The 13,518-nt window shown below is 45.6% G+C and overlaps 1 protein-coding gene across 5 annotated transcripts in view; it reads right to left on the bottom strand.

The window, feature by feature from the left end:
- Positions 1 to 7,423: 7,423 nt before the first annotated feature.
- Positions 7,424 to 13,518, bottom strand: part of FCHSD2 (FCH and double SH3 domains 2) — a 149,213-nt gene continuing 143,118 nt past the window's right edge. For 3 of the 5 annotated variants that reach the window (XM_081002016.1, XM_081002015.1, XM_081002013.1), the window contains exons 19-20: positions 12,593 to 12,684; positions 7,424 to 10,449 (exon numbers count right to left, since the gene is read on the bottom strand). In XM_081002016.1, coding sequence (XP_080858142.1) covers positions 10,369 to 10,449; positions 12,593 to 12,684 — 173 coding nt within the window. In that variant the 3' untranslated portion in view covers positions 7,424 to 10,368. The remainder of the gene's footprint in view (positions 10,450 to 12,592; positions 12,685 to 13,518) is intronic. The other 2 variants (XM_081002017.1, XM_081002014.1) reach the window with 1 other exon arrangement.

Raw genomic sequence — 13,518 nt, 5'->3', positions numbered from 1 at the left:
ATTTTTAAGGCGTTTTTTAAAAATAAAATAAATTTTATTTGATTTTACAAGCGTAGAGTTATAACAATACCAAGTAAATATTCACATTAAGATAGATTTCTCTGAATTTCTCCATACTTCCCACGGAAGACTGGAGTAAATTTACGGACTATTTGAAAAGTATTTGTGAAGATCAGACGACGTTTGTAGGTTTGCAAGAAGTTTTGTGAGGAGTATTATTGGAAGTATTGCAAAAATGGAGAAGGGGAAGGATGGTTTGTTAAGAGATGTAAAGGCAATATAAAGTTAAGAAATGCAGAAGAAGCGGTTAAAATGGTGGATCATCAGAGGTGCTGATGGAAGTCTAAAAAACTGTATAAGTGATAAGTTGTGTGGAACATTTTATAATTTATATGTTAAAATCAATAAAAATTATTTTTTTAAAAAAGAATTTCTCCATACTTCCCACCATCCCCTCCATGGGACTTATTGTCAACATTTTCAACTGCATATTATTTCATAATCCATTTTTTTATATCTCTCCATAATGTCCATGATATTTGCTACGTTACAAGTGTCATTAAAATCCTGCTAAGGTGTTCACCTGCTGACAGTGGTCTCCTAAATAAATTATAAATTTCTTCCATTTTTTCTTAAAGTCTTTGTCTTCTTGGCTCCTGAGCTTTCTGGTCAGTTTTGCCATTTCGGCGTAGTCCAGGAGCTTAGTTTGCCATTCCTCTCTGGTAGGGACTCTTCTTTCCAAACAACAAGAAGACACAAAACAAAAAAAAGTACAAATAAAACATGATTACATACGAAAACTTATACAAAACAAATTATCAATTACACACACACACACACACACACACATTTCAGTTCTTTTCTTCCAATTGACTTCCTTCATCCTCAACACGGTTCTTTTATCGTTTTTGGTAAACTGTCTCCTTTTTAGTTCATCATTACCTTTTTCTTTCTGTTTTTAACTTAAGTGCCATAAATTATTTTGCAGAAGTTAATGGAAACAAGTCCAAGTATTAATTTGAGGGCACTACTTTTTAAGATAGTCTCTGTATTTTACCCATTCTTTTTGGAATGGTTTTGCTTGGTTTGACCCTTGATTGCCTCTGTCAATCTGGCCAATTCAATATAATCAAATAATTTGTCCTGCCATTCTTTTTTTGTCGGGATTATTTCTTTTTCCCAATTCTTGGCAATTAGTGTTCTCGCCGCCCCTATGGCGTAAAGGAATATTTTCTTATTTTCTCCGGCAATATCTCATCTGACAGATCGATTCCGTACTTTGATTAGGGAGCACTGGTGTTTCTCGAAAGGTGACCAGTTTTGCTTTCAAGAGTGGCAAATTAAAATGGAAAGCTTTGCAGGGATGGTGAGTTGAATTTTTAATTGGACAGAATTTTTAAATGGACAGAATGTCTAGTTCGTACAAGAGAACAGGCCTTTTCTGTGGTGGCTCCCCGCGCCAGGTGAAAACATTCCTCTTTGCCCAGGCCTATGACTGTTAAATAATCTATGGCCTTTAAAGGGGGGGGGATGGGCTGCCATTATGATGACTATTTTATTGTTAGGCTGTCAGTCTGTATACTTTTTACTATGTTTTTATTATATTTTTATCACTGATGTTTTGTACTGTGTTTCTAATGTTGTACACTGCCCTGGGATCTTTTGCTTAAAGGGCGGCATATAAATTGAATGAATGTAAATGTAAAGAAAAAGAGGGAACATTTTATCACATGTGGTGGGAATGTAAAAAGGTGAAATGCTTCTGGGAGATGATATGCAATGAGTCGAATTTTTTTTTTAAATATACATTTATAAAGAAACCAGAAGCATTTCTATTGGGCATTGTGGGGAGTGACATAAATAGAAAGGAATGTAAGCTCTTTTTATATGCAATAACAGCAGCAAGAATATTATTGGCCCAAAAATGGAAGCAAGAAGAGTTACCGACGATTGAAGAATGGAGGATGAAGTTAATGGACTATGCAGAATTAGATAAACTAACAGGAAGGATTCGAAACCGGCAAGACCAGAAATTCACAGAAGACTGGAGTAAATTTATGGACTATTTGAAAAGTAATTGTGAAGAACAGACAACGTTTGTAGGGTTGCAAGAAGTTTTGTGAGGAGTATTATTGGAGGTATTGCAAAAATGGACAAGGGGGAGGATGATTTCTTAAGAGATGTAAAGGCAATATAAAGTTAAGAAATGCATAAAAAGTGGTTAAAACGGTGGATCATCAGAGGTGCTGATGGAAGTCTAAAAAGATTGTATAAGTGATAAGTTTTGTGGTACATTTTATAATTTATATGTTAAAATTAATAAAAAATATTATAAAAAATATAAATTGAATGAATGAATGAATTATAGTTTTAATAATTACTTTAACTGTGCAACGTGTTTTGTTTTATGTCTCTTGCTTTGCAATGGCTGCACAATCAAACATATGAACAGAATTTTAGGGGATTATAGCAAGCGTCTGTAAGGAAAGAACCCCACTTTTATTATTAAAGCAGACCCTTGTGAGAGTAAACTTCAGCCAGGGGAAAGAACACCGCCTCAAATGGCAACTTTGCTTCTGTTCACGAAATAAAACATTTTCCCGCTTTTGCGAAAATTCAATACACTTGATGCCTGAGAATGAAATTAATCCTCGGGCTCAGAACAATTTTTTAATTGGATCCTTGCCATTGATTTTTACCTGGCTAGTTCAGAAGATTTTAGAAGAAGCAATTAATACTTGTTAAGGCTTGCAGTTAGTCCTAGATGCCTCCTCCTCCGTTCCTTCCCCCTTGATTAATTAGCGCAAATTCTCCCTAATCGGCCAAAAATGTGTGTCTGCACATCGCTGCTCTGTTCCTACTGAAGTTTAACAAAGTTCAAACTGCTGATGGGTGGTGCAGGAATAAAACCGCTAGCACATTTGCAGAGCAAAGCAGCGTCCGGTATGGTTTCAGTTTGGATGGGGGGCTGAATGTTGAGATCCCTGCCTTGCAAGGGGTTGTACTAACTAGATCGAGGTCAGCAAACTTTTTCAGCAGGGGGCCGGCCCACTGTCCCTCAGAGCTTGTGGGGGGCCGGACTATATTTTGAAAAAAATAAAATAAAAAATGAACGAATTCCTATGCCCCACAAATAACCCAGAGATGCATTTTAAATAAAAGGACACATTCTACTCATGTAAAAACATGCTGATTCCTGGACCGTCGCGGGCCGGATTTAGAAGGCGATTGGGTCGGATCCGGCCACTGGGCCTTAGTTTGCCTACTCATTAATCAGATGACTCTTGGGGTCCGTTCCAGGTCTACAGTTCTATGAACAATCTGCTTATGTATGGATGGGAGGAATATAATGGGGGTAATTGTGCTGGCCCCCAAACATAGAGGGGCCACACCAACGAGAAGAAATTGGTGTTCCCGCTGGTTCTCAACATCTTTGTCCTTTGGCCTACCCCTCATAGATATGCCTCATTTCCACCTGCTAAAGGTAAAGGTAAAGGTAAAGGGACCCCTGACCATTAGGTCCAGTCGTGGACGACTCTGGGGTTGTGGTGCTCATCTCGCTTTATTGGCCGAGGGAGCCGTCATACAGCTTCCGGGTCATGTGGCCAGCATGACTAAGCCGCTTCTGGCGAAGCAGAGCAGCGCACGGAAACACTGTTTACCTTCCCGCCGGCGCGGTACCTATTTATCAACTTGCACTTTGACGTGCTTTCGAACTGCTAGGTTGGCAGGAGCAGGGACCGAGCAACGGAAGCTCACCCCATTGCGGGGATTCAAACCGCCAACTTTCTGTTTGGCAAGTCCTAGGCTCTGTGGTTTAACCCACAGCATCACCCACGTCCCTGCTAGGGCTGGATTAAACCTTTAGAGGCGCACAGCACTTAAAATATTTTGGTGCCCCTATACATACAGGGGTAACCAACATAGCGCCCTCCAGATCAGGCATCTCCAAACTCAGCCCTCAAGCTGTTTTGGGACTACAGCTCCCATCATCCCTAGCTAACAGGACCAGTGGTCAATGATGTCAGAAGTGAGGTTACAGGGAACCAGGCAGAGGGCCTTCTTGGTGGTGGTGCCTGCCCTGTGGAACGCCCTCCCAGCAGATGTCAAAGAGATAAACAACTACCTGACATTTAGAAGACATCTGAAGGCAGACCTGTTCAGGGAAGTTATAAATGTGTGACATTTTGATGTATTTTTAATCCTTGTTGGAAGCCGCCCAGAGTGGCTGGGGAAGCCCAGCCAGATGGGCAGGGTACAAATAATAAATTATTATAATATTATTATTGCAGCGAGTGCAAAACATGGGGAGGGGGAGGGGAATCCACACCATTGGTGGCTTTCTACCTGCAAGGTTGTTCTTTTGTCTTAGTTTTCTCATTGAAGGGTTGAAAGGCATTCCAAAGGGCCTTCTCAGAGGTGACTTGCAGAATCGGTCCCCCCCCATCCGCCTCCCCCACCGGCGTGTGAAATGGGTCAGTCTTCCTCATCGTTGACTTTCAGGGGGAAATATTGTGCAGCTTACAAGTTATCCTCTGGGATGGACTCACATTAACCAAAGTGGATCTGCTGGGGTTCAGAAACTCAGTTGCGATTCCTGCGTCGCAGGGGGTTGGTCCAGATGACCTCTGGAGGGCCCCTTCCAACTCGGATGATAATCTGCAGGCAGCTTTCCCCCCCCCCTTCATTTGCACATAGCAACCCCTGACTCAAGGACTCCTAGTTTCCTCGGCGTGCATTTCCCTTTCCATCCGTCCGTAAAAATGGTTTCTCTTCTCCCTCCCTCCTCTCCTGCAATGCAGAGGCTTGTTCTCATTCCGGTCAGAGCCTTCAATCAGTTTTATAATCCCAGTTCCTCTGGGTTTAATGCTGGGGACAGGTAGGAGCAGCTCACCCGGTTCCTGCTGTGTAGATAACAGGCAGAGATCTCTCTCTTTCGCTCACACAGTCAGCTTGCAGAGGCCTGGAAGATTTATACCCAATTTTGCCACACTGCACAATTCTTACCATGCAGGAAAAGCAGCTCATCTGCCACATCTTCCAGTGCCCGGACCTGGCCACAGTGATCCACGCGACGGTCACCTCCAGGCTTGATTATTGTAACTCACTCTACGCGGGGCTGCCCTTGAAGCTGACCCAGAAACTCCAGCGGGTGCAGAATGCCGCGGCGAGGCTCCTTACGGGGTCCTCGCCGTGGGATCACATTCATCCAGTGCTTTACCAACTGCACTGGCTCCCGGTGGAGTATAGGGTCAGGTTTAAGGTGCTGGTTTTGACCTTTTAAGCCCTACGTGGCCTAGGACCCTCGTACCTACGGGACTGCCTCTCCTGGTTTGTCCCACGGAGGACCTTAAGGTCCACAAATGACAACACTTTGGAGGTCCCAAATCGCAGGGTGGTTAAATTGGTCTCAACTAGGGCCAGGGCCTTTTCAGCACTGGCCCTGACTTGGTCCAACGCTCTGTCACAAGAGATTAGGGCCCTGCGGGACTTGACATCTTTCCGCAGTGCCTGCAAGACAGAGCTGTTCCGCCTGGCCTTTGATTTGGACTCAGTCTGACCCTTATGTTTCCCTCCCCTTATGGTTTTGATGGGCTACTATTAAAATGAGGCTGCATTTTAAATTGTATTTTAACCCGTATTTTAAATTGGTTTCTTTTCTTATCTTTTCTTTTTCCCCCGTTAGGTTTTTATTGTAATTTTACTGGTGTTAGCCGCCCTGAGCCCAGCTCTGGTGGGGGAGGGCGGGGTATATATATATATATATATATATATATATATATAAAATTATTATTATTATTATTATTATTATTATTATTATTATTATTATGTGCTGCACCCCAGCCATTTTGGTCTCTTTACTTAGCTCATCGGTCCAGCTTTTCCACATGTAACGACACCTGGATTGTACCTGTGCTATTTCAATGATGATAATGTTTATTAAATTTTCTGTTTTACAATTTCAAATGAACGTTTTACGAACCTTAAAATATCCAATGACTTCCCCCTTCTTCTCTTTCCACGGTTCATTTTACATATCACACATCCCTGCATATTTTACTATGACCATTCAAATCAATTTCCCACTTTTACATCTATCAAAAATTTCTTACCTTAGCGCTGCCAGCGTTTTCAGCCGCCTATTTTCGATGTTTTCCAACCTTCTTTGAATGTATGCTCTTGCTCTCTTGAGAATTCTAGATCAGGCATAGGCAAACTTGGCCTTCCAGATGCTTTGGGACTACAACTCCCATCACCCCTAGCTAACAGGACCAGTGGTCAGGGATGATGGGAATTGTAGTCCCAAAACATCCGGAGAGCCGAGTTTCCCTATGCCTGTTCTAGATGTTAAATCTGCAAGTTGTGCACATTCTGTCAACTTAAGTTGCTAGTTCTCTTTGGTTGGGACCTTGCTCACTTAAATGTGCTGCCTCCGGGTCATGTGGCCAGCATGACTAAGCCGCTTCTGGTGAACCAGAGCAGCGCACGGAAACGCCGTTTACCTTCCCGCCGGAGCAGTACCTATTTATCTACTTGCACTTTGACATGCTTTCGAACTGCTAGGTTGGCAGGAGCTGGGACTGAGCAACGGGAGCTCACCCCGTCGCGGGGATTCGAACTGCTGACCTTCTGATCAGCAAGTCCTAGGCTCTGTGGCGCCACGCGCGTCCTTTCTAAAATTCTATGAGCATATTTAGGATATATATCAAACAAGCGTGTGTGTGTGTCTGTGTTTTGAGATTTTTGAAATGTATGGATGATGAAATGGAAGAACTGGACATTGCTTTGGTTGAGGTTCTTTTTTTTACTAGATGACCCTCAAGATGCTTCCCACCTCTACGATTCTTGATCATATTGATCTGTACGTCACCCCGAGAGCCTCTGCCCGAGACCCTGGAGAGCTAATGCCAATCAGTCAAGGCAATACTGAACTGAGATGGGCCAAAGGTCCGATTCAGGGTAAGACACCTGCAGACATTCAGGTTTATAGGTAAAGGTAAAGGGACCCCTGACCATTAGGTCCAGTAGTGGCCGACTCTGGGGTTGCGGCGCTCATCTCGCTTTATTGGCTGGGGGAGCCGGCGTACAGCTTCTGGGTCATGTGGCCAGCATGACTAAGCCACTTCTGGCGAACCAGAGCAGCGCACAGAAACGCCGTTTACCTTCCCGGCAGAGCGGTACCTATTTATCTACTTGCACTTTGATGTGCTTTCGAACTGCTAGGTGGGCAGGAGCAGGGACCGAACAACGGGAGCTCACCCCGTCGCGGGGATTCGAACCGCCGACCTTCTCATTAGCAAGTCCTAGGCTCTGTGGTTTAACCCACAGCGCCACCCTAAATCCCTTTATAAAAATGCCCCACTTGTTCAAGCTTGATGAAAGGCAATGCCTCAGCATTCAATATGCACTAAGCCACACCCCATGATTTAAAGCCACTTTTTATTATTCAACATTTTATACATAATAAATACAAAGTTTTACAGCCAATATAAAGAAAGCATTCAAAGTTCTGCTTTCAAGTGTACTGTCGGTGTACACAGTGATATGTTCTATTGCATGCCCTGTATGAAGTTTAAAAAGGATGTGTCTTTTTACAACTTTTATTTTTTAAATAAAAATTAGCAGCTCTTACAGAAAATATTTTTAAAATATAACTAAGAAGATTTTTTTTATTTTTTAAATAACACTTTCTGAATTTTGAGAGTCTGGGTAACACACACACACAAATATGCGGGAGACTGGCCAACCAAATGGAACATGTTGATATTATTGGCAACGTTTTTCATGAAGCATTTTAAAATGTATGCAGTACAGCTCTTTAAAAAAATGGATTTGTGTTGTTGTTTTTTAAAAAAACTTAAGAATAAGTTTGATAAACATTTTTTTAAAAAGACCTCAAACAGATCAACAGGACAGAATTAGCACCCCCTGCAACCCTCCCCCCCACTCTCCCAAAAAATTCTTCACAGGAAATCTGCCAGATATTTGGCAATTGCTGCCGAAGGCGCTATTAGGCTTCAAACAGCTCTTCCCTTGCTCAGGCCAACCAAACGAAAGGGAAATAAAAAATTGGCAAAAACAGTCATATGTCCAGAGACCCAGCCAAGATTATTTGTGCAAAGTTTTAAGATGAAAATCTTGTCAAACGGTTTCACGAAACGCAGCCACGGAATTAAAAAAGAAGAAAAAAAGGAAGATGTACTCCATTAGGCAACAAAGTGCGGAAACGGATTCTAGGTTTTACTCACTTTGCAGGGGGCCGGGAGGGTTGGCTGGAGAACGAACATACAAGAGCTCTTTCGACAGGACTGACGTTTCAGCTCCAAGAACATTTCTGTAGGTGGTTTTTAAATATATATATATTCCAGCCCTTTGGTTGGAAACAACTTGGGACGGAATTTGATTCAAATGGTTGCCCCTTCTTCCTTTTCCCTCTTGAGTATTGCCCCTCAGAGACTAATTCCACCCGAAATACTTTTCCTCCCCCTTATTTTACTGTTATTCAACTACAAAACGACCGCCTCTCTTGTAAGTCGCAAGCGGCTTTCGCTCAGAGAAACCGGGGTTTGGAAGGGGCCTCTCCGCCGCGCCCCCCCCCGAACATCTACTTTCCGCTCTCTGCCCTCAAAAGTGGGGCGACAGAGATGGCAAGACCCCAGGGATGGCTTTTTGAGCTTGATTTGGGGAGGGCATGGTTGCAATTCCCCTGCCCCTAGTCCCAAGTGCGAGGGGAGAGAGAGAGAGGCAAGACGGAGGCCTTGTTTTCGATTTCTTTTGACCCGGTGCCATTTCCTCTGCCAAGCAGGTTTTTCAGATTTTTTGCAGAGCTGGCTGGGGGTGGGGAGATTATTCGAAAGCCTTTTGGAACAGAGGCGATAGCTGGACAAGCAAAACGAGTGCTGCAGGCGGGAGGCGGCAACGGCGCCGCTGGGCCTCTTTCAACGCCGTTGGGGGTGAGGAGGAGAAATCAAAGGACTGTCCGTCTCCAGCCGACATCGCCGCTGCCCCCTGGGTCTTGAGGCTGGCCGTTGGGCTTGGCGCGGCGTTCTGAGCTAGCACTACCCAAAGCTAAAAAAGCTAGACACCACACGTCAATATTCTAAACATTTAAAACTTCTTCACTCTAGCCGGATGTTCCAGTGTCCAAAGGATACTGCTAATGTCAGGAGAGCAAACTACACAGCAAGGACTGGGGCCAGGAGAGACACAAGTACAAAAGGCGGGGAGGGTGGTGGGTTTGGGTGGGTGGGGGAAACCCTCTCAAAGAGGAAATGAACAGCTAGTTCCAGCTCTAAGATGAGAATCCTGCTTATTCAGTTTTACCCTAAGAAAAACATGTCGTTGCTACTAAGTCAGCATTTCTGTAGTAGTAGATACTCTATTACTAAATGCACCGCATAAATATCAATACAAAAGGAACGTTCAGCGCTCAGGTTTCGCGGTTAATTACGAAAAGAGGTGCGCGCAGAAGTAATTAACCCCTATAAGATCTGCAGTGCTTTTCTTTAGTTGTAGGATTGGGGTTTTTTGTTTGTTTCATCTTTTGTTCGGGGCAGGGGAGAGAAAGAGAGAGGAGCCAGCCTCTCTTTTAACTTACACTTGTGTGCATCCCTCCTCTATCCCATACATTCTGATTAATAAATCTAATCAGATAAGTAACGCTACTTGAATAGGAAAAAGAATTTTTTTTGACACATTCCTATGGCAACAGTAATATACTGTACTAATGCACATGGTTTATGTATGCAAGACTATGGGCTGGCCTACATGCCCTGCTACCGCCTTGCAGAAACATATTCCTGCGGTGACTTTCCGTTCCTGCCGCAGCCTGCAAGCACCGCTAAAAATCGCCCCCCATTTCCCTCGTCAAGAGGTCTTAAGGTGTCTGATGCGACGAGGAAGGGGACCTTAATTCTTGGTGCTACACGCTGCAACAGTTACGGGGAAGAGTCAACCTGCAGAACTGTTCCCGCAAGGGAAGCTGCGATCTGTAGACCGGCTGTAAGCGACACGGAAAGGGGAGGTCCCAGAAGCCTCCGCCGGAAACTGAGACGGCCAGCTTTTCAGCTGCAAAGGCGTTCCTCTGCTTGCTTTTTGTGCTAAAGGAGTAAGGATGGCAGATATATAAAGTGGAACCAAACAGCAACAAATTAAAAGGCACAAAATATTAATGACCGTGGGAAGAAGGGGCCACCGCCACGTCAATAGCCCCGGAGAATCCTCCCGCTTCTCCTCAAGTCTTTAAAGAAAAGTCTCTTCCATCATCGTCGTCATCATCATGCAAAGGTGCCCAAGAATGAGAGCTGACCAAACATTGCCAACATTTGGCCTTGATTGTAGCACTACTGCGCAATTCGTCCCGGCTGGTCACACCAAGGTGATTTCAACATCCTCAATCTTCTCTGTCGGCCTGCGATGCTGAGTGGGAGGGGGAGGGGCAGCTCGCACCTGAAACAGCCAAAACCGAGCATGAGAAACCAACCTGAGCACAGAGCCAACCATGGTCCTCAGGCATGCAGTTTAAGAACAGAAGAGACTGCCAAATAATAATAATAATAATAATAATAATAATAATAATAATAATTTATTATTTGTACCCTGTCCATCTGGCTGGGTTTCCCCAGCCACTCTGGGCAGCTTCCAACAAAGATTAAAAATACATTAAAATGTCACACATTAAAAACTTCCCTAAACAGGGCTGCCTTCAAATGTTTTCTAAATGTCAGGTAGTTGTTTATTTCTTTGACATCTGGTGGGAGGGCGTTCCACAGGGCAGGTGCTGCCACCACCGAGAAGGCCCTCTGCCTGGTTCCCTGTAACTTGGCTTCTTGCAGGGAAGGAACCGCCAGAAGGCCCTCGGAGCTGGACCTCAGTGTCTGGGCAGAACGATGGGGGTGGAGACGCTCCTTCAGGTATACTGGGCCGAGGCCGTTTAGGGCTTTCAAGGTCAGCACCAACACTTTGAATTGTGCTCGGAAACGTACTGGGAGCCAATGCAGGTCTTTCAGGACTGGTGTTATGGCCCACCTAGACCAGCATCCTGCTCTCCCAGTGGCCGACCAGGTGTCTGTGGAAAACCTGCAAGAAGGCCAGCGCAAGAGCTCTCTTCTCCCCTCCTGCGGTTTCCAGCAACTTGTATTCAGAAGCATCACTGCCTCCAACCGTGGAGGCAAAGCCCAGCCATCACGGCTAGTAGCCATCAATAGCTCCCTCCACCACAAGCTGCTACTGGTTTGGGTGCTCAGCAAAGATCTTGGTGGCTATTTTGCTGGAGGTGCACTTCCTTATTTACAGCAGCGGTGGCAAAGGGTGCCACAAATCAAGGGTAAAGTTACGAGATGCTTTGCCTATCGTGCCAGGAGAGCTAAACGGAGCCTCCATCTATTCAGTCTGCTTCTGAACATGAGATGCTGTGGCCACAGCAACAGGACTACTGCTGCTACGTCTTAAGGTAAAGTGGCCCCTGACCATTAGGTCCAGTCATGACCGACTCTGAGGTTGCGGCGCTCATCTCGCTTTATTGGCCGAGGGAGCCGGCGTACAGCTTCCGGGTCATGTGGCCAGCATGACTAAGCCGCTGTGGCGAACCAGAGCAGCGCACGGAAACGCTGTTTACCTTCCCGCCGGAGCAGTACCTATTTATCTACTTGCACTTTGTGCTTTTGGAATGCTAGGTTGGCAGGAGCTGGGACCGAGCAATGGGAGCTCACCCCGTCGCGGGGATTCAAACCGCTGACCTTCTGATTGGCAAGTCCTAGGCTCTGTGGTTTAACCCACAGCGCCACCCGTGTCCCTGCTGGGTTTTTATGCAAGCAGGCAGCCAACCCCTGTTGGAAAGAGCGTGCTGGGCTAGCTAGATCTGTGGTCTGACTTAGCGTGGCTCTTCTTAGGTTCTTCATGCATCTACATTCCACATTTGGGGTGTGAAAGATGGACGCCTTCAGCATCGCATCGTGGAAAGAGGGTGATCCGCTACCAAACTCCTCTTCTACCCTCGCCCCTGGGATCTGCTTGACTGCTCCAGCACAGCCTTGATGGGGGAGGGGGGTCAGGAAGAACATGGTCCTGTCATTATATACCACTTCCTGCACATGTTCCCTGCCAGCACTCAAAAATCTTGCAAGGTTCCTGAGCCCCACGGAGTCACAGGACTGCACCACTGGCACCACAACAATTAGCCTGGCATCTTCTGTCTCTGGGACCGCATCCTCGTTGCCAGGACTGTGTGCCAATGCTGGCCACTGCTTTTGCTGCCACCACCATGGCTGCTGGCATTGCTCAGGGCAACCTTTTTCTTTGGTCTACTGTACTGGGGAGCAGGAAGTAGAGGAACAGAGGAGAACAGGTGCTACAACCAAGTTTACAAGCCTCTTATCCAAGAAGACTCGGCTACCCATAACAACCATATCTCAGGCTGGCCACCAATGAAATGTAATGACAAAGTTCTACCCAAAGGTGCAGCATGCAGCAGACTGTTTCTAATCCAGTTTGTGTTTGAACCCAGTGCAGTTAAGCTGTTGACTTTACCCCATGAGAGTCAAAGCAACAACACTCAATTTCTATAGCTCTGTGGTGCGTTTGGAAAACTTACTGGTCTCAGTTTGCCATACGAAGTGCTTTCGGGAAGAGGTCGTGGTGGCTGAGAGAATCCAGGAGAGTTTGCAGTGTAGCTGTTTTCTGAAATTGGTGGGGGGTAGGGAGAGAAACAAAACAAAAACAAACGTATGTCAGGACTGGTGCAGCTGCAGGTCAGCACAGAGACGAGCAGTAAAGCCGATCCTTTATTCAAGGAAACAGAATATGAACAGATAAAGCTACGGGCAAGACTGGCCCCTGTAAAGCAGTTGCCAGAACTGACAATCTGTGCCTCCCACTTCCCCCTTAGTCACCTCCCCGTCCAGCTGTTTTCCCAGCAGTCTTAAACTCTGCTGGGAAGGGACTCGGTTGTCTTTGCTCTGCTTCACACAAAGCACTCTGTGCCCTTGTAGACAAGGGAGGAGGGGAGCCAAATACAGTAGGACTGGCCGGCTCTTGTGAATCTGTTGCAGCCTCAGCCCCCACCTCCTCCTCAGCTGCCTGTCCTGCGTCTGCAGTGCTTTCTGCCTCTTCTTCCTCTCTCTCACTCCAGCCTGTTGCTTGTTCAGCATCCAACCATTCTGCCCCCCTCCCTTCAAACTCTGACCTGTCTTCAGCGTCCCCACCACCACCACTCCCTGGGCTCTGAGCCTTCCTCTTCTTCCACCATTCCTCCTCGTCCAGCCAGTCCCTGACAATATTTGCTTCTAGACAAAATCGGTCACATAGGCTGCACCACTGACATATGCTGAGTGGAGAACTTTAGGATTTCAAGCCTTGTGTAAGAACATTAATTTCAGGGAGACTTTTTTCTTTTGCAATGGAGATTCATGAACTTCAGGGATGGGTGTTTTCTGTGTGGACGCATAAGAGAACAACACCTCATTCAAAATTTAACATTCTGAGAGTCTTTATTTTCTGGTTATCCACGGCCGCTGCCGC

This window comes from Podarcis pityusensis (genome assembly GCF_964106645.2).
Source record: "Podarcis pityusensis genome assembly, chromosome: 4".
Taxonomy (NCBI): Eukaryota; Metazoa; Chordata; class Lepidosauria; order Squamata; family Lacertidae; genus Podarcis; species Podarcis pityusensis.
The sequence above is the reverse complement of the archived record's forward strand: the minus strand, read 5'-3'. Positions and strand labels throughout refer to the sequence as shown.